The 25272-nt window shown below is 37.5% G+C and overlaps 1 protein-coding gene across 1 annotated transcript; it reads right to left on the bottom strand.

Annotated features, from left to right (window-relative positions):
* Positions 1–499: 499 nt before the first annotated feature.
* RNF220 (ring finger protein 220) lies at positions 500–24985 on the bottom strand. The gene is made up of 8 exons (XM_085940404.1): positions 24302–24985; positions 22449–22631; positions 20384–20533; positions 13558–13629; positions 12674–12817; positions 11723–11812; positions 2503–2577; positions 500–2119 (listed from the first exon to the last, which is right to left on the bottom strand). Exons 1-8 carry the CDS (start codon positions 24680–24682, stop codon positions 2027–2029), a joined length of 1188 nt encoding a protein of 395 aa, XP_085796530.1. The 5' UTR covers positions 24683–24985; the 3' UTR covers positions 500–2026.
* Between the last annotated feature and the right edge of the window lie 287 nt (positions 24986–25272).

Below are 25272 nucleotides of genomic sequence, written 5' to 3'. Positions count from 1 at the left end.
CACAAATTTTGTTAGTTATCTTCTCCAACTTTAAACTCAAATTAGATCTACTTAGCCACTGTTGATTGATTTGCATAATCTAAAAAATTAAACACAGTGACATCTGTTTAAATAATTATGAAATACTAACACAAATTATTGGCATTACAGCGATTGTAGTAAGAACTTCGCTCTACAATCAACGCGTGTCGTTAAAAATCTGCGGCCTGTCAGATACTGCCATAGTAATAGGCATAGAAAACGGTAAGTACGGGTTACCGATACTTTTTACCGGGGTCGATACTTTTTCAAGTTTACATACTTACAAATATTTATTTATACACCATAATTATTCTTATCTTACCAATTCCTTTGAATAACTTAAATAAAACACAAAACAAATTAGAAATATAACTCGTTTATTCATATTATAATATAATAGTAAAATTATAATTAGGTACATACTTAATTCTAGCAAATACTAAAATTATTTATTTATATCCTTTAAATTAATATTTTTGTAAAAAGAGGTAAACGTAATCAACATTAACAGAGGAAAAAGGGAAACTACGTAATATTACGTCTCCATAAATAATACCTCAATTGGATTACTGCGTATTTATATACATGTGTCTTATTTTCAGATCATCCGAGAATCGCCTACTAGCGTCTGTGCTCACCTACGCCGTGGAAACCTGAACATTAACAAAGATATCTTCTGTCTTTCTCCATGGTACACCGTAAAGACACCGTGGACTTTGTTCTGAAAGAAATAAACATTAAGGCTTCGGCCACATAGGTAGGTGCTTCGCTAGTGCTGAGCTTGTTGCTATGCTTGTCTACTAACAACACTACTGCCACATTGCACTTAGTGCTTAGGTACAAATTCATTTGACATTTGGGAACGCTCAAGTCAACAAGGATATTTCACTCTCAAAACTTACTAGAAAGCTACTTCTCACAGAGAATTTAAGTTTAAAAGTCTCAAATTCGAGCTTGTTGGGTGCATAATGTCAATTCACTCCATGCGTCACTATTCATAACCTCAAAATATACGGTGTTTGACGTTTGTCATACTGAAGAAACACGCCATCTTGCAAAATCACTAGGTGACAATAAAAATAACAAACACATTTGTTCGCCGGGAGAGTCATCACGAGGTGACTAATAATCACGTAGCGAGGCGTGAAGCATGCAGTGCGGCCATTGCGATAGTAGTGTGCGTCGTCCGTTCGCTAGGATGACACCTAGCACGTAGCCACCAAGCAAGGCACCTGGCTATGTGGCCGAAGCCAAAAAGACCAGGTCACTAAAATAAGTCTACAAACATAACTACAGTTCTTTGACAATATAGCCAGAAGGGAAACCCAAAATATAGAACAGCTCGTCCTAAGTGGAACTACTGAGAGTCGACGCGATACGGAGAGGTCTGCCTACACTTCAGCCAGCTGACGGTAGAGTTTAGATACCGCTGGAGAGACATAATAACTAAAACATTTGAAAAGAGTCACAATCGTCAAAATCGGAGAATCTTAAACAATCATGTGGATAATTAATAATTCACGACCACTAGACGACAACTGTACTTTTCAGTAAACAGTATCTATTGCGTCAATTACATTGAGCTACTTTACGAGCTGCTTGTTGGCGAATTTACAATCTGCCTGTAAAGTCGCCCAGTGTCATCATTGAACAAGCTAACAAGCAGATTGTAAACAATCTACCGAGAAAAGTTGAAAGCCGGTCAACTTTACACGCTACACGCCGGCGTGTGGGCCTACTGCGTCTGCGCAGTAGTGACTGGTAGTGACCTCCCGGTAAAAAAATGAACTGTCAAAATAGTCGTTGGCTTGTGGCTTCTCAGCAAATGGAAAGTTTTGTGCGTCATCATCACAATAGCAGTAGCTGAATCGAGCGCTTTTAAATTCGCCAACAAACAGCTCGTAAAGTAGCTCAATGTAATTGACGCATATCTCCGTTCACTGCCTGTATCAGTGAGCAAACGATATTCACGCAACAAGTGTTTGAGGTGACAATACTAATCGAATTAAATGTATATACGTCTCAGATACATGGCCGTAGTTATTGTGTTGCACTGCGGGCATGTTTTCTTCGCTTTCAGAGACTCCAACCAGCAGGTCTGCAACACGGAAAAGATGTATACATTATAAGTAATAAAAACATTGGATAATAACAGAATTTGGATCTTAGCCCAGTCGTACATACAGAATCGTCTCAACTGGGACATAATCATAAATCAAAACGGCCGGTAATATTGCAACTCTCTTCCGCACACACAGCTGGCCGAAATGAATGAAAAAACAGCATCTGAGCACGCTGAGTTAAATTTGTTACGTACGATAATCAAATGTTTGGTACGCTCTCTTTGCAAAATGCCATCTCCTGTAATGTGCACCCCCAGGTATTTGAAGCTGTCAACGCTCAAGATGTTTTGTCAGTCGCTAATCAAGGTCGAATCTTTTTATACTGTAAATTAAATATTTTGATATATGGTTACGTTACCTCGCAATGTACATGCCAGCACTGGAACGACACCAACGGATTCTCGTACGGCCCCATGCAGATGAGGCATTTTGTCTGTGGGGAAGAAAACATAGTTTTTAAAACACTTGTAATATTACAACTGAGATCTAGAATATATCTGCGAACGACCATTAGTGTAAAAAGCAGATAAATGTGAGGCAAAAATAAGAAAGCGCACATAGATTGGGAATAAACCGACGTCTGGACGTCTTACCATATCGTCACTGTTCTGGCAGAAGACACTAATTCGAAAAAATGACATATTGAGTTAGTTATACCAAAATGTTCCTTATTTCAAACTTTATCGTCTGGAAAAACACACTAATTTTTATAAAATACTAGCTGAAGTACCCGGCTTCGCACAGGGTCGCTTCGTGGTTATATTTATCTTAGATATTTGAAAAATAATAAAAGGTAATTATTTTTTTAATATTAAAATATCAGTGTAATACAATATGGCAATATGAAAATGATTCTAATAGGAGTAAAGGTCAAACATAAGAACACTAAATTAAAATCGAATCCAAAATATGAAAACGTTATTAATGTTATTAATATGTAGTAAAAAAAAAAACAAAATTGGATGGAACAAACAAACAACAAACTTTGTATTTTATATAATAATAATTTAGAAACCTTCGCAGGTGTGCGCACAACAACTGACAAAAGTTTCATCGCAATCGGATGAATGGTATAGGAACGCATACGAATAGAAGTAGAAGATGATTTTCTAATTCAGAAATCTTCGTGGGCATGCGCACGACAACTCACCAAAGTTTCATTGCAATCGGATGAATGGTGTAGGTACGCATTCGAATAGAAGAAGAAGATGATGGTTGTACTAATTCAGAAACCTTCGCAGGCGTGCGCACGACAACTCACCAAAGTTTCATTGCAATCGGATGAATGGTATAGTAACACATACGAATAGAAGAAGATAGAATAGAAGAAGAAGATGGTTGTACTAATTCAGAAACCTTCGCGGGTGTTGGCACAATTACTGACGAAATTTTTATTGCAATCGGATGAATGGAATAGAAACGCATACGAATAGAAGAATATAGAATAGAAGAAGAAGAAGATAGTTGTACTAATTCAAAAACCATTGCGGGTGTTACCACAACAACTGACGAAGGTTTCATCGCAATCGGATGAATGGTATAGGGACCATACAAATAAAAGAAGATAGAATGAAGAAGAAGAAGAAGAAGAAGAAGATGGTTGTACTAATTCAGAAACCTTCGCGGGTGTTGGCACAATTACTGACGACAATTTTATTGCAATCGGATGAATGGAATAAGAACGCATACGAATAGAAAAATATAGAATAGAAGAAGAAGAAGAAGAAGAAGATGGTTGTACTAATTCAAAAACCATTGCGGGTGTTACCACAAAAACTGAGGAAGGTTTCATTGCAATCGGATGAACGGTATAGGGACCATACGAATAAAAGAAGATAGAATGAAGAAGAAGAAGAAGAAGATGGTTGTACTATTTCAGAAACCTTTGCGGGTGTTAACACAACAACTGACGAAGGTTTCATCGCAATCGGATGAATGGTATAGGAACCATACGAATAAAAGAAGATATAATGAAGAAGAAGAAGAAGATGATGATTTTTCTAATTCAAAAACCTTCATGGGTGTGCATAAAACCACTTACCAAAATTTCATTGCAATCGGATGAATGGTATAGGAACCATACTAATAGAAAAATATAGAATAGAAGAAGAAGAAGAAGATGGTTGTACTTATTCAAAAACCATTGAGGGTGTTACCACAACAACTGACGAAGGTTTCATCGCAATCGGATGAATGGTATAGGGACCATACGAATAAAAGAAGATAGAATGAAGAAGAAGAAGAAGATGGTTGTACTAATTCAGAAACCTTCGCGGGTGTTGGCACAATTACTGACGACAATTTTATTGCAATCGGATGAATGGAATAGGAACGCATACGAATAAAAAAATATAGAATAGAAGAAGAAGAAGATGGTTGTACTAATTCAAAAACCATTGCGGGTGTTACCACAAAAACTGACGAAGGTTTCATTGGAATCGGATGAATGGTATAGGGACCATACGAATAAAAGAAGATAGAATGAAGAAGAAGAAGAAGAAGAAGATGATTGTACTATTTCAGAAACCTTTGCGGGTGTTAACACAACAACTGACGAAGGTTTCATCGCAATCGGATGAATGGTATAGGAACCATACGAATAAAAGAAGATAGAATGAAGAAGAAGAAAATGATGATTTTTCTAATTCAGAAACCTTCATGGGTGTGCATACAACCACTTACCAAAATTTCATTGCAATCGGATGAATGGTATAGGAACCATACGAATAGAAAAATATAGAATAGAAGAAGAAGAAGAAGATGATGATTTTTCTAATTCAGAAACCTTTATGGGTGTGCATATAACCACTTACCAAAATTTCATCGCAATCGGATGAATGGTATAGGAACGCATACGGGACAGACATACAGACATACAGACAGACATACATTCATTTTTATATATTAGTATAGCCTATACTCTTTGCGCAAGTGCAAGCAATAAGTTTACAAAGTTTTATCGCAATCGGATGAACGGTATGGCTGCGCATTCAATACGAACAAACAAACACACAAATATTAATTTTTATATATTAGATACATTTACCTAAAAACAGTTTTCTGCAAACGCACTAAATGAAAAATTACGAAATGTTGCCTGGAAATAACAACTAATTGAGTTAGTGTTTTCTGCCAGAACCATTTTTGCTTTTCACCTTATACTGGCAAGCGACTTAGTGTCTATATTCTCTACAATTCTACAACAATATTATGATCTGAGAGATTGACAGAGCCTGATTAGCAATTATAAATATTGCTTTTAATCATCATAGTCCTTTTATTTATACATTTATTATTTTATAATCAAAATCGACAAGCCACTGATATATAAAATACATTAAAAAGATTATGTACATGTAGTCCAGGTGCGTTACCTAACAAGCCGTATACATAATCATAGAGACATACTTTTGTGATTTGTCTACTTGAAATGATAGTATACACGAAAGGTTATGGTACCAGGTCAGAAAGTGGTCGTGACTCCCAATCCTCACCTCCGTAACTTGGTACTTGATGAGAATCCCGCGCGTACATCGGATTCGTCGGAATCATATAAAGTTTATTTTGCAATTTGTCAACCTGAGACGATAGTACATATACACGAAAAGATATAGCACCATGCCAAGGAGTCGACGTGGCTCTCACTCCTCACATCCTCGATGGGCACCGCGAACGCATTCTGATTCACCTGCACAATATGATATACCTACACGGTCTATTTTGTAATTCGTCTACCTAAGACGATAGCAAGTAATACACGAAAAGTCACGGTAGCAGCATCGGAAGTAGTCGTGAATCCAACTCCTCACTACTTAACTTGGAACTACAATTACACTGTGTGAGCATCTTAGTTTCGTATGTATATGAGAGATGCAGTATGACTTTGTATATTATTTAACGCTGGCCATTGTCAAGAATATAGGCATGGTGCCATTGTATCCAGCCAGTGTATTGGTTACTTTGGTGTTAGCATCATTCTTCTTCTTCATAGTAGGAACCTCATGGCCGAAGGTCGTGACTCATATGGGCTCCATCCCTCTGTACACCCAACTTCGTGTTCAAATTAACTACGAATTTAATATGTGCTTCTACTAACAAAGCTCACGTGACTCTTCTAACATGAAAGACGCAATTGTTTCATTTGTGATATATCTACCCGAGGCAATAGGAAACCAGGAAAGTCATGTTTCCAGTCGTAGAAGTGGTCATGCCTTTCACGAATCACCACGTAACTTGACTACATGCACATGGTTGATTTTCTATTAAGCCACTGCTGAAACACTTTTTCGTAATAATTATGAGAGATGCAATTTATTTTATGATTCGTCTGCAAGAGCCATATGCACAGTGACGTCCCGTGGGGGTAGGCAGATTGAGCGTCGCTTGGGGGCGGCAGTTACCCGAAGAGCGGACAATCGATAAGAATTACTTCCGTTGTCCTTGGACGTCACGTCCCTGCGCACATGCGCAGATTAGCGAATTGCATTTGAATTATATGTAGGTACCTACATACTTACATACCCTAATTTTAAAAAATTCCAAATATTTTTGCCAGTCATTCGCGAGCTTTGGAAGTTGTTACGTGTATTTTAAAATGTATCTGAAACCGTGGACTCACAATATTTTTTGTCTATCGAAGTAGAGATGTATTTAAATTAGATTTAGTGGTATAGGTATTGTTAGTAATGTATCCATACAACACATTTCTTAGACATTGGTGTCATGAAAGGATGATAAAAAATACGGTAGGTATAAAAAAATGAGGCGGCATTTCGGCACTGCTTAGGGGCGGCATTTTGTCTTGGAACGTCACTGCATATGCAGTAACTCAATTGATATTTTCTGGGACAACAAGGTGTCTGTAGGTGGATGTATTTTCGATGAAATTGTTCGCCAAGTGAAGCTGGGCTGAAAACTTTTGACCGTCTGAATAATGTCTTCAAAAATTACCCGTGCCTTAACCCTTTTACTCCCACGGGGCCGATATTTCGGCCCACCATACCTATGCGAAAACTCCATCTGGGCCGATCCATCGGCCGAAAGTTTGGAACCAAATTTACGATTTATTCCAAATTTTTTCCCGTCATATTTCGTTCATGTAGACGAAGCATTATATTCACTGTGTGTTGGGTGGTGACTAACATTTATTTTAGTGTCGGCATTGTTTATAATTATGCTATACCCTAATAACTCACAAGTCATAATTGCTCTGCTGTCGAACTTGAGACCAAAGAGGGTCATAAAAATAATAAAACATTATTTTTATGACACATTTTAAATTCTGATATTTCTTTTAGTTGTTTTATGATTCATATATCACATTACAAAATGAAATTTGTAATTTTTGAACTAACAATGGATGCCACTGTATTTTTGGTAAGATGGTGAAAAAATACATGAATATAAATAATATTATAAATGATTTAGTGCTTTGAGACTTATTTTTTGAAATTACTTCATTCCATATCAGTTAGTCGTCGATACTGTATCGAATTCTCTTGCGATTTCGTGAATTGAATAATATTCTTGAATACCTTGACACTTTACGATTTTTTTTGATTACTTTATAAAAATTCTATTTCATAGAGAAATAATAATATGTTTATTTTTTTTTCTGTTACTACATAAGGATAGATTATATTATAAAATTTGATATATCAATTATAAATAAAAAAATGTTGTCACACTTGTTTTGTTGTTCAAACATAGTTTTATCCGTTCATTTCTAAATAAATATTGATACATTATTTTTTTCTTTTGTTTTATTGATGTAAACTATCAATATTATTACTTATTATTGCTTTATACACCATTGAGAACACACAAAAAAAGTTTCAAATTTTTAAAACATGTGTAGAATTAGTTATTTAAAAAAAACTAAATCGACGATTTGTTGTCAAAAAACGCTTGGGAGTTTTCGCATATGCTAGGCTAAATCAGCTGGGAGTTAAAGAGTTAAGCGCAAAATGTTAAACCAGTGTGTGCTTCCCGTAATTCAAGTGCGTGTGAAACATGGACCCTAAGTAAAGGAAAGACCCAGAAACTTATAGTAGCACAGCGTGGTATAGAGAGGTGCATGCTGGGCATAACGCGAAATGACCAAAAAGCGGAATGATTGTATAAGAGAACAGACAAGGGTTTGCGATGTAATAGTGTTCTCTAAAAACCACAAATGGAAATGGGATGGATACATAGCTCAAATATCCACCAATGATAGTTACTCTGAAATTCCCTTAATTAATATGACTTCTACAAGTCACTATTTACACATGTACCTACTTATAATCTCTACGCTCTATAAGAATATACTATTGCAGTACGTATCTATCTCATTTTTTTTTATAAAAATACCTAGATAATTTTACGTACTAAAATTTTTCCCTAAAACTATGACAATGGCTTGAGAATATTCTGCATTTTTCTCCTGGCAGAAAACACTAAATAACACTTAGTGTAATCAGTACCGCTTAAAAAGACAAAATGTGTTCTGGCAAAAAACACTAATTCGTTTTTTTCTAAACAAATAAGAAAATAAACATAAAAAAAGAAAATTTTACTTTTTTTTAAACTTTAACATTCTTAATAAATAAACAGTCTTTATTTTAAAGTCATCATTTTTACGATTACTTAATAAACTCACATGATAGACCATTTCAAACATTTTAAAAACTTCAAAGTCAAATTACTCGAAACTAGTATTCTCGAATTAGTGTTTTCTGCCAGAACAGAGACGATATTATAGAAGGATCGAGGAATCTCAATTACCATGAAAATGACACTTGTGCAAACATTAGTGTTCTCGATATTTTTATACAGTGTCAAATCATGGACCCTGAGGGCAAGAGAGCGGAAGGCAATTGATACTTTAGAAATATGATATTGGCGCCGAATGCTTTGTATTTCTTAGAGCGCACAGGACGAATTTAGTCAATCATCCAGAGACTACAGATAAAGGAACGTCTCTCGGCAACATATCCGAGATGCATTTTGCAATTTTTTGGACAGAGGAAGAGCATCGGTGCGCTGGAGCGAACAAGCTAAGGAGCTGACTGGGCACACCTTTTACTCTGTCTTAGAGATGCAGAGGACTGTGAGGGATGGAGTCTTAGTAGTCACTCAGATGACTGCATATCAGGATGGTCACGATCCTCAGCCATGAGGGAAGGAACGATAAGATATAATACTACCGATTGACGGTCATCATTATTATCATCACCAGCATGGAGGAATCCAAGACCTTTCCAAACTGATTCTATTCCTATAGGTGATTTGCATTGTATTGCCATGTACGAGGGTGGGTCAATAATTCCTTAGAAAAAAGCATTAAAACAGTTTTTATTTTTGTATTTTTTTTTTATTTCTCAACATAATCTCCTTGGAGCTCAATACACTTGGTGAGACGTTTCTCATTTTTTTTTAAACCGTCAGAAAAATAAGTTTTCGGAAGGTCATCAAAATAAGCATTTGTCCGATCGATGACTTCTTCATTTGAAAAAAAACGTTGTCCACTTAGCCATTTTTTTAAGTTTGGGAAAAGGAAAAAGTCACTGGGGGTTAAATCTGGCGAATACGGTGGGTGGTCGACCAATTCGAACTTCAATTCTTCAATTTTAGCCATTGATCGTAAACATGTGTGAACACGGGCATTGTCCTGATGAAAGAGGATTTTTTTCCTGTTTAAACGAGGCCGTTTTTCTTCAATTTCGTTTTTTAGCTGGTCCAATAAAAATGCATAATAATCCCCTGTTATTGTTTTTCCTTTTTCCAAATAGTCAACGAAAATAATTCCACGTGCATCCCAAAATACAGTAGCCATAACCTTACCAGCTGATTTTACGGTTTTCGCCTTCTTTGGACATGGTTCGCCTTTCGCAATCCACTGCTTTGACTGTTCTTTCGTCTCGGGAGTATAGTGGTGTATCCATGTTTCATCTACAGTCACAAAGCGACGAAAAAATTCATCCGGATTGCGTTGCATGAGCGACAACAGGGCTTTAGAGGCCACCACCCTATTGCGTTTATTGTGAGCAAACGCGGCACCCATCTTGCAGAAACTTTTTTCATGACCAATTTGTCATGTAAAATAGAAATGACGCTACCTTTTGAGATCCCTGTAACCTCAATTATCTCACTCAACTTTAATCTTCGGTCACTTAACACCATATCGTGGATTTTATTGATCATTTCTGGTGTAGTCACCTCTACAGGACGTCCTGAGCGTGGTTCATCCTTTGTTGATGTACGACCACGTTTAAATTCATTTAACCAGTTATAAATAGTTGCAAGTGAAGGAGCAGATATGCCGTGAACTAAATCCAATTCATTTTTTATTTCCTTTGCTGTTAACCCTTTTATATTAAAATGTTTAATAACAGCTCTAAACTCAATTTTCTCCATTTTTGTAAACAAGCAATTTTTTTTTTAAATGTACGAAAATAAAAAACAACAACCCGACCAATCTGATTGAAACTTCGCAGCTTACTGAATCGGTAGTGCCGCTGCATGAAAACAAACCGCTTACAGTACTAGTCGCGCCACCTGTCGGCTTTTCTAAGGACTTATTGACCCACCCTCGTATCTTTAGAGAACTGAATTACTTCATCGATCCAGCGACCTCCAATGATTTTATTCCATTGCATCTACCCAATTGCTTAATTAACGTTATCGTAAGTAACCAACTCAATAATCCCAGCGCAATACATTCCACTTGCAGGGGGTACAATGGATCAAAGAAGAAAGAATTGGAAATAATACAAAATCAAATGAAATACTTCTTATTCTTCATCAGTCTCTGACTGATGACTGCGACCCAGATGATTTGGCCGACCGTGATACTCATAAATTGGTACTCATAAATTGATGCAACTATCTGAGGCACCCAATGTTTCTACTAATGATACTAATAATTATGCCCGTTAAAGCCTCAATTACATTGAGCTTCTTTACAAGCTGTTTATTGGCGAATTTAAAAGCGGGCGATTCAGCTACTGCGATTTGATGATTACACACAAAACTTTCCATTCGCTGAGAAGCCACAAGCCAGCGACTATTTTGACGGAACGTAGTTGGTTTTTTTACCGGGAGGTTGGTACTGCGCTCTACTGCGCAGACGCAGTAGGCCCACACGCCGGCGTGTAACGTGTAAAGTTGACCGGCTTTCAACTTTTCTCGGTAGAGTGTTTACAACCTGCTTATTAGCTTATTCGATGATTACACTGGGCGACTTTACAGGCAGATTGTAAATTCGCCAATAAACAGCTCGTAAAGAAGCTCAATGTAATTGAGGCTTAAGACACGCGCATTCTATAACCACTTGTGGATGTAACAACTCGCAATAACTCGTATGTATAATTAATAACCCTTAGTTATACCTGGAGGCTAGGTGTTTATAGCCAGACTCAAGTGCGTAATGTCATCAAGAAGAAGTGGTAGGCGGGGTGGGGTGATAGTCAGTGGTATCTGCTAGTTATTTTTAAACCTACCCCCTCCGCCTCTTCTTTGAAACTTTTCTTTGATCACGTCTCTGGCATTGCAATATAAAATCTATGAATTAAGTCATAGTGATAGATGTCGCTCACCTCTGATTTTTGATTCTTTCCGCCTAACCTAACTTCCAATTCTCTGATTCGAGTCTTCAGCGCGTCCACGACCATCTCATAGCAAACGGCCTGTAAAAAAATAAATAAAATTATAATAACACTACATATTAATGACAATAAAATTATCTTAAATTCTTCTTTTGGCACTGTCTTCTAAGGAAGGTTGGCGGCGACCAGCCTCAATACACCTTGCAATTAGACATGCGTCATTCATATACGACTGACTTGAAACATGTGAGTTAGAGGTTGCCTGTGAAACAATCGTCCACCATGTTTATGCGCACGCGTCATGATTGATTCAGATATCATAACTAAAAACTAGGATTCTATACAGCCAACGTCTTTCATCAACATTCTGAAGATAGGAGCAAGTCATTGTGTACTACACGAATGTTGTGAAGGCAGCGACAAGTCAGATGGTAAGCTGTGAAAGCAATAGTGAGTCACGCTGTACACTACAGTGTCGAAGGGTGAAGGTAGACTGTTAAGATCCGACATAAATAGTGCACACTAAGCTTTGTCAGTCATACGTATTTGTTTTCATTGAACTAAGACTACAAATTGCAAATGATGTTGGCTAGTTTTTATAATTCAAGTAAACCTTGAACAGGGTCAACCAAATTTTTGTTTGCCTTCCCGAATGTCAGTTTCCTTGTCATGCATGACTCGTCCATCCTGTGTACATGGCCCAGCCATCTAAGGTGACCCAATTTGACAGTACAAAGTGTACAACTCTTAATTATTGTGTCTTCGTCTCCACCTCAGTTATGTGTCATTAATGGATCCAAACACACGGAGATTTATAATTACTTAGTTTTACACAACGTCAATGTCTATGCATTCAACTAATAAAACAAGTCGTCTTGTCTCATGAGAAGTTCATACAGATTGAAAGCAGTCCTGTGAGTCAATTAAGGCTTGTCTGCTAACCTGTTTAGCGTTAGCCGAAGTATCAGCTTTGGAGTTTCCCTCGGCCGACCCGTTGAAATTGGCCGTGTCCTCCGCGGTGTACTGCTCCGAATTCAAATAGCCTAACATCTCACTTTCGCCGACGGCATCCCTGTCTCCGTCCTCCTGAAAACATCAATAATTATCAGGCAAGCGATAACCTTAACACATGATAACGGGATGCTAGCGTCAATAACAAATATTTCATCGTTTTTTTAATTGAAACTCTTTTACGTGCGGTACACGAAAATTCGCATGACAGTAAATCCTGGTGATCTGTGATGAAAAATATTTACTCGACAAACAGAATAAAGCAGGAGGCAGAATCGATCAATACACCTTTAGGTTACCATGAACCTTCGTTTCATTTATTTTTAAGCGAAACTTGCGAGTCTCAAACTCACACTATACAGCAACGTCGGACATTGCTACGGATGCCTGAAGACAACTTTAAACTGGCCTGCCTGTTCTTCAACCCAACCAGATTCCAGCGCCCCGGAATGCTGCTAATTATCAACCATAGGATGTACACGGCGGAGCAATCGGATGCTGGAATTTTTGTAGGCGCCGTGTTTTGTTCATATGCTCCAACTAAGAAGCAGATATTTATCAAGAAGATCTCATATGCCCAAAAATGAGATATAACTTCACCAAAATAAAGCACTTGCAACAATATTTATGAGTGGGTAATCAGTATATCAGTGGTGGAGTGGTGATTTGTGTTGACGTGTGCCTACATCCAACCATTATCAATCTTGTTGATTCTGAATAACTGTTCCATGTTTCATGCAGACAAAGTCGCAGGCTATTCACGAGTAATACATATTATAAAGGTAAGACAATGTTCAATTTTATAGATAGCAGACCTGTAAGGCGATGTTACCAGGAGAATACTGGGGAGGTCCATACAGCATCACATCTTCGTCTCCGTCCACCACCTAAAAGGAAAGAAGAAATCGATTAAATCAGTGTTTGTCAAACTAACAACATGCGTACGCCAGTTTTGATAGTGAATAATTATGAATCCGTTTTATTTAGCTTTGAACTGCTGAACAATTGAAAAACTTTTCTTACAAAACTGACTGAGTTTTATGTCTTCCGACCTGTAAACAAAAAATGTCTCTTTTTATATTCCGATAGAATCAATTGTTTTCTCAAGCGTCTGCTCGGATTCAAATCCCGGATCCAGCAAAATTAACATATTGTTTTTTAGCCGGCTCTCACATCTAAACTCGCCTCGTCTGCCGCACAGCCATAAATCAAACCTAGGAACGTCGCATATGAAGACCGCGCACATTTCGCACCTCCTGTAGAGGTTTACCTAACTCTACAACAGAGGTTTTATTGTCTATGTTCAATTATATAACTGATACCAGATGAAGGTCTCCCACAGGAGACCACCTCAAAGGGCGGACCGAACCATCATCTTTCCCAAAACGACACAGCCTACGTCCACTCTTCGCGGTTCTCGCAACCCTCGGTCGTCGGTAAAACAGGGAGGTTCGCGACTGACACGACAAACAGGACGCCGCGAATCTGTTAGTTGGATGGACGTGAAAAGCTCTCTCTCGCCTCGGACCCCGAACAAGAAGCATCTCCAGATTCTCCAGCCAAGCCGCAAGCCCCGATCCTCTCTATCGCATTGGACGCCGAACAGCAAGCATCGCCTCGGACAGGGAGCAACAAGCATTCTGAACAGCCCAGCCAGCATCTCCCGTCAAAAAGACTGCATCGCCAAGCCGCAAGCACTGACTCTCGCCTCGGATGCCAAGCATCTGCAGCCCGCCAAATCGCCATGACCAACCCACCGCCAACGACTACCCTGTATCTACGAAAAATAAACTAACCTCACAGCATACACCGTGCGTTTCTGTCTCCCACCCCCGCTTCTTTGGCCATGACATTATCACGGTCTGCCATCTCCACCTAAGCGCAAGAAGGCCGGTGATATAACGTAGACAATAATACCAAGTGGAAATGACAGTCAAAAACACAGTTATTATTGCGCGCTCCCAAAATGTAGTCTACACGCGCCGCTAGTCCGTTCCTCTTTTTAATATATATGTATATAATATCTTCACACTCAAACTTTAATCAATAATACTGTCAATATTGTGCCGTGTATCGAACTTTATTTGCACCTGAAATAAATCTAATAATCACCAAGTGTCTCAATCTACCTGCCCCAACACATGTCACACACAAGCAATCTTCTGAAGATAATTATAATAGATGCTGGATCTTACAACCTACAACACAAGATCAAGCGTCTATACACATTTACATAGTGACAGTCGCGCATAACCTCTCGAAACATATATATATCTGGATGCGGCGACCGGCGAGGTATAGGAATGACCAATTCGTGGGTGTGCGTATGCGATTTGGCGTCTTCGACACGACTTGTTGCTAGCAGTCAGCGGCGGCTCCTCTAATACCATGCAAGTGCTACGCACCGCCTGCATTTTTGAAGACATCGCTCAACTTTTCATTGTTATTCATATGTGTATCACTCACTTAGCGAAGTAGAATATGTAGCAATATTATGAACAATACTAAGTTCATGGGCGCAAAGCGATTGCGATCCAAATAGATTTTCAGTTTGCACAGGATTACAATGAGGTCATTGTATACTTCTTAAGGCGAATTCTTTGCCTCAATTTACGATCAAATGTGACTTCAACGCCATCTAAAGGCATCTACAGGCATCTACCATGAATTTCTAAAAATGTGTTACTAAAAACTTTCGTCGATCGCAACCAGATGGCAATAAAATATAAAATAAAATATTCTGTGTCGCCACATATTAAAAATCATAAGCTTGATAAAAATGCATTTAAATTTATTATATGTTTACTTACCTATGTAAAAATATTTACAATTTATATTTTCCACATAAAATATTTACAATTCTAACATGTCTATTTGATTTGATTTAAAGTGTTTATGATTTTTACATTTTGTTTACCGTAGTTTTTTTTACAGTGGCAATACAAGGGTATCCTGTCCAGTCAATGAACCAGATTTTTTTACGTTGTCAATACGAATTAATATAAATATTTTTCTGCAGTAAAATTCATTTATAGTAGTAAATGAACATTTAAGTACAAATGTTTATAAGATTGAGTTTAATCTTGTACAATTGACAATTACATCGAATTTCTACTAGAGGTGGAATAAAAGAATGATATGAAATGAATAGCAAAACAAATGCCATTCGAATTATTATTAAACAAAATAAGGAATATACAGTTGTACTTAGTTATTACTAGGAAGGTTGGACCGGCTGAATGTGCTCGTTATAAGCGGTACTCGTTATATCAGAGAATAGGTATTTTTATTGTCGGCGAAAACAACAATTAGACACTTAACTAGTGTTATAAACGTAATCTGTCCCCGGCGGCATCCTGTCCGATCGGATTTTATTGCTTAGGGTCGAAATGTCTTTAAACGATCAACACATTACCAGTATTTTAGCTCGGTATATCCGATAAGTATCTCGTTATAACAGTGAATAAAAATGTACGGAGAAAATCATATACCAAATGTCAACGACTGTTTCCTCATTACATCCGAGATCTCGCTATGTCCGAGATTGTAATAACCGAGTTCGACTGTAGTTATAATTATGACAATGTCGATATTATATAGACATCCCAATTCATTTCGTTTCAACCATGTCCGATCCTAATGGGTTCATATGGGCCTCCACAGAGTGGACGGTTTGTATTAACTAACTAACTATATCTGAGATAAGAATAAAGTAAGACACGCAACGAATTGAATAAAAAAGAAGTTGGAGGTAAGAAAAAACGTAAATAAACATGCGAACAAATCTTGATAAGCAAACCCAAGGACAAAATAAGTGACAAATTAAAAAAAAAATTGTAAAACGTAAGAAAAAAATTTAGAATTTGAAGTAAGTGCACCACTGATTACATAATATTCTAAGAAAAAGACAGAACGTTATTTCTTTGAAAAAATCTAATGTCGATTTTAAAGAACAGTGCAAGATAAAATAAAAGATAGTTTTATTTATTTTACCTATAAATGTGTAAGTGAAATGGATTTGGAGATATAAAAAGAAACCTTATTGGCCCAGTGGTTTCTAGGTGTGGACTTTTGTAATTCCCTGAAGATCTCGAATAAATAATTAAAAATTATCAACACCTATACCATATTCCTAGGTATCTACTATGATTGAAAAGTAGATCTTAATTTTTTGTATTTATGATTGCTCCATAAAAAAACAATATTTACGACTTTATGATGTAGCAGATAAATGAGCAACTAAATAGTGATCCAAATATTATGAAAAGTTCAACTATCAAAGCATCACGGCATAAAATTAGTAATACCACGGTTATACACAATTTATTGTACCTACCTATTGTTATAATTTTCTTAGTTCATTTAATCGTTTTTAATTTAATTTATTTTCAAATTCACCTCTTATGTGTTCATTCACTGAATTGTTTACCCTATATTTTATGGAGACTAATAATAACTTCTATTTTCTACATACTAAATTATCAACCTCCACTTTTTGACAGGACGGCATACAGTTATATAGGCACGTAGATAATAATTTTAAGGCCGTAGACAGGAATGAACGTTTGATGGCCCAAATATAGTACAATAGTATGTATGTAATTAAAGTTAGGGTACAAGTCGGTTATCCTGGATACAGCGGCAAAGACATTTTGAAAATAGCCTATATACTGGATTATTTGTTAGGATTACCTAATCTAACTTAAACTTACCCAAACTAACAAATAATCCAGTATATCGGCTATTTTCAAAATGTGTTTGCCGCTGTATCCAGGATAAACATATAGAACAAAAGTTAGTGAAGTGGAAGTTTGTCGAGGCTGTTTTGATCGGGTTAATTTGTCTTTGAATAATATTGTGACTAGAAATTTTAACAATTCTTATTATTTTTAACATTGTATATTGTTCATAATTTTCGCGACTACCACGTGAATAGACGATTTTTTTTTTACTTATAACATTTTAAACACTTAACATAAATATGGATAAATTGTACAGTTACTAGACAAAGATTAAATTTGATGTGTGTCAGAAGTATCTTAGGCATTTTCGCTCGTATGCTTTCTTTATATTATTATGAAACTATATTTATTTTAAAATCGCTTTATAAAAGGTAGGTACGTCAAAACAGTAATAAATATCTGAAATAATTACACAACACTATTTCAGAAAGTGGAGGTTGATATATGTAGTCCATTGACATATGCTCCAATATCGCAAACAAAAATTATTGACAGCAGAATTAACACAGTTTTTGTCTTCGTACCTGGCGAACCTTTATTTTCAATGTATGTGTGTGTATGTACTTTTTAATCTATGCAAGTACTGTTTCAAAAATAGTTCGATTTATTTCCGCGTTAGCAGCATATGTCGATAAAGTCTTGTCAAATATTCATTTTATTTACAATCGATTCGTTAATATACAAAAATACAAGATTAAATTTAAATAACTAGCCTAAAAATTATTAAATAATATTTTTAATAGAAACGCTAAGCGTTTTTTGCGATAAATTAAGTCTGAACCGAGATGTTTCGATTTTAATTGCATGCTTTCTAACCTCTAAATCGATGTTTTTTAAATTTGAAAAAAAAGATATAAGGATATAATAAATTCCAATTAACGTTTAGCGTTTCCCTAGGTAATAGATTTACGTACATTTTTATCGTAATTTTGATAATAAATCTTATGTCATTCATTCTTACCACCCGATAGAAATGTACCGAATTTGACACGTATTTTTGGTATATAGAACTCCACGATACATCTTAATTTTTTATTTTATTTTTCTCATTACTTTTGAATATATATTTACCGATTAATAAACTTTTCTAGCTATTTTTCGATAACAACTTTACCTAGAGACATCACCTTAAACCGTGGTTCAATGTTCCTATGGTAGCGTTGTGTGTAGCATTTTTTACACACTTTCTGATCGGCGCACGAAATTAGGACTCTAGAAACAAAAACGCCAGTTTCTGTTTTATAACAATGTTGGCGAGCTAATTTTTAACAATTTCACATTTAAGATTTAATGAATCGCCAAACTTTTACGAAAATACCAACTCTCGCATTTATTTCTAAACCACTCAAATACATTCATATAATAAATCAAAATTCAAAAAAACACAGCAGCACTGCATGGATAGTAGGTCATAGCTGAATAATAAATAAGAACGATAATATAAGAGAAACATACTTTTAATGACATATAAATACATTAGAAATAAATCTGAGTTCGAATGAACGCTGATTTACAATATAAATATTACCTACGCAATGTTAGTTTATTTTATATTTTCACTTAAATTAATAATAATGTGAAATTTAAGAAATAAATATACTGCTATTCACTATTGACAAAGTGACCCAGTGTCTTCATCCGTTTTTAGAACGGTTCAATTTGGCTGACGCATTCATTGTTCGCAGCGTTAAACCATAAACTTTGACATTTATTTTTCTTTATTGATATTAACTCATTCAAGTGTTTAAATACTTTTTTAAGAAATAGAATAAATAAACAAAGACATATTTAATTTATCTTCTGAGAAGTTCGACGTTCAGTCATTATTGTACACTAAGATATTATAATATTAGCTTATTGACACGGCAGTCTTCGGTGATTAAGGTAATCATGAAGAGACGCTTTACGACCTTTACGTGGCTAGGACAAGAGTGTTCCTGATGCCGCCAAAGAGTGTGACACTTCATACCCTTATGGCACAGCCACAAGGGTTTCGTTGCCATGGCCGGCCCTCCCTCACCCTGCAGCGGTGCTACAAAAGCGACCTACGTGCTGCAGGTCTGACATGGCGGGAGGCGCAAGAGTTGGCGTTGGACCGAGGGAAGTGGCGCGAACTTGTGCTTGCCCTATGCTCCAATGCTGGGTATAGAAGGTAAACCATTGCGCACTACCAAAAAGTGCTATTCTGAAGACCACTGGCCGCCACTGCTAGCAGCACTATATTTTTTTTTTCATACTAAAAAGTCGCATTCCACCAATGTGCCTCGGAGCCCCATTTAGCAATTTGTGAATAACGATGACGTCACATCGATGTATTCGACACGTTGCAGACGAGACGAGTTTTGATGTGCGAGCCAGCTTAATGTGTGTTTGAATCCAAAGCATGGACCCAATAGGTTGAGCAAGTGGCTAATAACATCCAACTTAAAAACATTACGAAATCTCTTCGCAAGGAGTCCAAGATCCACACCACCGGATTGTAGAACCAATATAAAAACAAAAAATGACAACTATAATAGAATATTTTCAGGTTACTTTTCAACAAACTGAAAGCATCGAAATGCTAAATCCGGTAGACTGACATAGTATTGACGTCTTGCCAAAGAATTATATTTGTTATCCTCAAGTTTCTGTAATCTTTTACATTGAATCGTTATCAGCACTATCAGAAGGCAAGCATCGGACAGTCAGCATTTAGGTCCAAATATCCTGTAACAAATTGAATGCTGGTCCAACCACCCTCATTCAAAAAGCGAGTTCTCTTCGCGTGTCATCTCCCATGATGTGTACCCTGAGGTATTTAAAGTATTGTCATTGTCAATGTTTTTGTGACAAATCCAGATGCTATTGTAAAAAACGTTAGTTTTCTTTGTGTAGACAGAGTAAAAGAATAGCTTACAAGGTGCGTATCGGTGGAGGCTCTCCTGACAAGCATTCCACCGTGCGGCAGATCCCCGCCGGCCCTCAGATGAAGATCGGCACTCCTCACCCGCACCTGCGAGCACCACTCGTACGTGGCGCCAAAGCCAGACTCCTCGGTCGTGTCGCCCTGCATCAAACAATATCAGTTGAATAAAGTCACAGATAATATCATTATGAACTCAAATTATTACAGCACTTCTTCAATATCACTTTGGCCATTCTAGCAAACCCAAATCTGTACCGCGGTAATCCATCGCGGATACATCCAACGATCATGCAACAGGGTTTGTCGCGCAACTTACGACAAGACAAACGAAAAATAGTCTAAGCTATGTAAATCTAGGCAAAATCTTTATGAAACACATTGTATGGAATCGTACGTATCTTTTAAACATATTCACAATGTAATTAATACGATTTCTACATACTATTTGACGGTAAGATGCATATAAATAAATATTATTGCGAAAGCGAAATCATTAGTTTGAAACTTCCGCGATTCAATGCTGGATAGCGAATAGACTTCATTTGTCGCGGATGCTATCATGATGCAGAACACTCACGGCAGGTTGGAATAACGCTGCTGGAAGATTTTTAGTAGAAAAATTGTGGCGACACTGCGGATGCATGACTAAATAGCTTCAACGTTCATTCTAATATTTCTAATGCGCATTTAACCAACATCTCGTATGAATGATCCTACGATAGAAGCAGTCATGGACCATGAGACGGGGAAGTGATGCATTAGTGGAAGGGAGAAATTTTGTACTCCGTGACTCAAATGATAAAATCAGTCTGAACATGTTATAATATTATATAATCGACGCGCCTTAAGCGGGGTACTCATTAGCGAGGCGTAACCGTGACCGTTGTAGATACAGTAACCAGTATGGACGCCTCACAACGATCGATCGTCTCGTCGGTTTTTGCTGCGAATAAAAGGAAGGCTCTCAGTCGCTCGTGGATGTTAAATATGATACCCGTTGCTCGCTGCGAACAGTGAAAATACTTCGATAGTGTTGTTGTACATCTTTTTACGTGAACATGGCTGCTAACTGGGATGAGGCGAAATGCCTACTTTTAATTGATGTTGATACCAGATGAAGGTCTCCCACAGGTGACCACCTCAAAGGGCGGACCGAACCATCATATTTCCCAAAATACCACAGCCTACGTCCACTCTTCGCGGTTATCGCAACCCTCGGCCGAGCGAAGCCCGCCTCAAAGAATCGGAAATTCAAATTCGTCAGCGCTCCCGCCAAAACAGACGCGGACTGTCGAAAACGGCCGCTCGCACCGCCACTAGTCAATCCGTCGGTAAAACAGGGAGGTTCCCGACTGACGGACGAACATGACGCCGCTTGACAGTTGGACGCGCGCGAAAAATCTCTCTCTTACATCGAACGCCGAACGAACAACATCTCCAGATTCTCCAGCCCAGCAAGCATCTGCTCGCCTCGGACGCGAATCCAAGTCAGCATCTCCAAGTCTCGAGCAGCAACCAGCCAAGAAGACCGCGTCGGCGCCAAGCAAACATCAAGCTAACCGCCACCAGCAAAAAAACCGCCTATACCCTGCAATTAACTAACCCTGCATAGCGACGTAATAAACTGCCAGTAACAACCTCAACGTGCGTTTCTCTCAATTCCACCCCGCTTCTGGCCTGCTAGTGAAACGGCCTTCACCATTCTCCTCGACGGAGAAAGGCTAGTATCAATGTTTACAAAAATAATTGAGTGCTATGAGAATTAAAAGACAAAAATTACAGTGACATGATTCAGCTAAGAACGAACACTGCGGATATGGCGGCTCGCCATCGGTTACATGGAAATCATTGACGTCGTGACCACATCTAGAGTTGGGTACAGTATCTGCAACGGTCACAGTTACGGCTCGTTAATGAGTACCCGGCTTTATGGTCACATTTAAGCGACTTAATAAAACACAGGTAGAACTCGCATTTTGGTTACTCTCTTTAGTTCGTTGAAAACAGAACCCGCCAGGCCATGTAAATGGCAAGTGAACATGTGCCGCATTCTCACCTCGACGTCGATGCTTTCGTCATCATCATCGTTCCCCTGCTCTCCCATGGACTTTCGGAGGCACGCGTCGACGTGGACCTCAGCCTCGGCCGCGTGCAGGTGTCGGCTGCAGATAGGGCACTGCACGGAGCCGCGGGTGCTTCGACCGGCTCTCAGACGACGCTCGCGGTTCCGGCGCACCCTCTGAAAGAACAAACAGATGGATAATTGATTGAGGACACTTCGCATCGCCGATCGAAATATGTCATTTTAAATCCTTTCGATGAGAATTGTTTTTGATTCAGTTAAGCAGTTTATCACCGCTTTCGTCTTTGGGGTGTGTTTTTAACCTTTTTTTACAATATAAATAAAACACATAGGTAAGCATGAAATAAACTAGGAGAAGTTAAACGATTGCAGGCAACGCTGACCAAGCCGTTCACATGATAGTCTGTTTGAATCGTCTTATACAAATGTAATGCTTTCGAAATAAAAAAATAAATGTGGCTGAAAGTGACAGAAAAATAAACTCTACCTGAATTACAATATTATGTAAAGATCAATTTCCAAACTGCGTAAATATGTATAAGAAGGTATGTCATCACATGTCTGGATTATTGTACGTATGGAGTTAGCCATTTCACTGTTCTATCGGAAAACAATGATCGTATAGCATTAAGATCAAAATCATTTTAAATAAAACACAATATATAATGAAAACCAACGAAATACAAGAGAAAGAGAGGTGCGTAAGTTAATTAGAAATATAATCATATTGTATATATTTATAAAAAAAATCTAAATAATTCAAAAATAGGTTAGCAAGTAGATACTTGTAAGTATCTAAGTATCAAATATTTGATCATCCTGACAGCGTCAATATCAAATTAATGTTTTTAATGAATCTAATAAAATTGGAACGTTACTGTCTGCAATGCTCCACAAACGATGCGTAATTTCTTTAAGGTTGTACCTCAGTTGAGGCACGGTCTAAAAAGATCGTGGCTAGGCGATACGCGGATTGCGGGTCGCGGGTGCAAATGACACATGCTAAACGAAATATAATTTGTCATATAAATCCAACATACGTCCATTTTATGTTCTGTTTATTGTTCTATTAGTAACAATAATAATATATTCATTGACATGTTTTCTTTTTAAAGTAAATGGGTAACGTTTTTAGTCATCTTTACACGATTTAAGAATTAATACGCCAGTCGCCATCACGAAACAAAGTGACGTGTTTCCAGCTCGACGTTCTCTCTCAGAATGCAAGCGAGTCCAAAATTTCATCGCGCCTATAGTTGAAAATTATTTGCTGTTTCACTGATGTATCACCTTAATATCAATCTTATACGGCCATCTCATTCCGGTGCAACAGCTCACTGTGGTACAGTCAAATACAATACGTACAATTTACATGTATACACATTTTTGCAGTCATAACTGAACTCTACCTACATTGCAATAAGTAGACTTTTGTCAGATGTTTACAAGTTTTTCTGGAAAAAGTACTCATTTTTCTGTCGAGATTTGTATGGAATGGTGTATCCTATAAATATATAAGTACTAAACTTATATTATATCAATCGGTTACTAAGTACATTATTGCATTATTCATTCCATTTTGGTTGGTGTTTGTGTAGATAATCTGCACTGACACAATCTTGAAATTATTTGACAGCAACTTGTCAATTTTGTATCTATATCCTGATGTCACCCTTTTATTTTTATGTGTTAGTAATTAGTTATTAATTTTTACTTCTATTTTATCCACTACCTAGTGAATAAGTTGATTTATGTCTTATATAATTAGATGGTACTATGCATAGGGCCCTTAGAATCTATCTCCAAAGAATTTGATTGAACCAAACCTCATATACTTCACTCCCAGTATTGCCTGTGACGTCAATTTCTTCACCACCGGACCCATTCGAACTGGAACAGCCGACCATGGCCCCCGGAGAAATACTACTGGACTTTCTTTTAGAAATAACTGCCGTAATCTTAGACAGTTTGTCCATCTCCAGCGACAAATGACTCTGCAGTTCACTAGGCCTCAGAGTACAACTGCAAACGGGGCAGCAAGGCAAGTCTATGTTCTTCTTCCTCGATCTGACACTGTTCACTATCAAATTGTCGTCGAAATCTGCGGAAGTCCCTTCCAGGGCGTTCAGATTATTGTTTACGGCGCCGTTGTGCATTTGAGAACTGTCCCCCGCCATTATGGGAGCGTAGACTTGCGACAGAAACATTGCAAAACATTTGGATGCCAGAGAATTCTTGACATATCACAATAACATTGGGGAGATGCTACGATACGAATCTGTTCACATCGATGCGGCGGTTGTGAGAAAATGGACGCATTACGCGTTTATTGGACGTTTATTAATATTATAACTGATTAGTTTGGTTATATTTCGCGTCGTTTTAGGTTATATTTGTTTTTGAGTCGGTAAAAAAAGTAAACAAATATCGGTGTACTTCCACTTTACTCTTCGGCCAGCCGTCACTTTAAAAATTTTAGTTCTATAGTGTTGCCATTTAAATGACAGTGTGTATGTTTATTTGCTGGTGGAATAATATTTTTCCCCACATATTAATGTCAACCATTGCCATATTACAGGGGGGGGCAAACTGCGGCCCGCGGGCCGCATGTGGCCCGCCGGCTATTTTTTTGCGGCCCGCCATCATTAATTGTACTTCTGATTACGAATAACTTTTTTTATATTTTTTTAAAAAATATTGACAATAGATTAAAATTTGAAGAATTTCTAGTTTCGTTAATGTATTATCTCAGTACGTCTTCCTTGCGTCTCGTCTCACACTATGTAATCACTATTTT

The sequence above is a fragment of the Rhyacophila brunnea genome, unplaced genomic scaffold (assembly GCF_057557595.1).
Source record: "Rhyacophila brunnea isolate RB1 unplaced genomic scaffold, BYU_Rbru_1.0 scaffold_13, whole genome shotgun sequence".
Lineage (NCBI taxonomy): Eukaryota > Metazoa > Arthropoda > Insecta > Trichoptera > Rhyacophilidae > Rhyacophila > Rhyacophila brunnea.
Note: the sequence above shows the minus strand (reverse complement) of the source record. Positions and strands in the feature narration are given on the sequence as shown.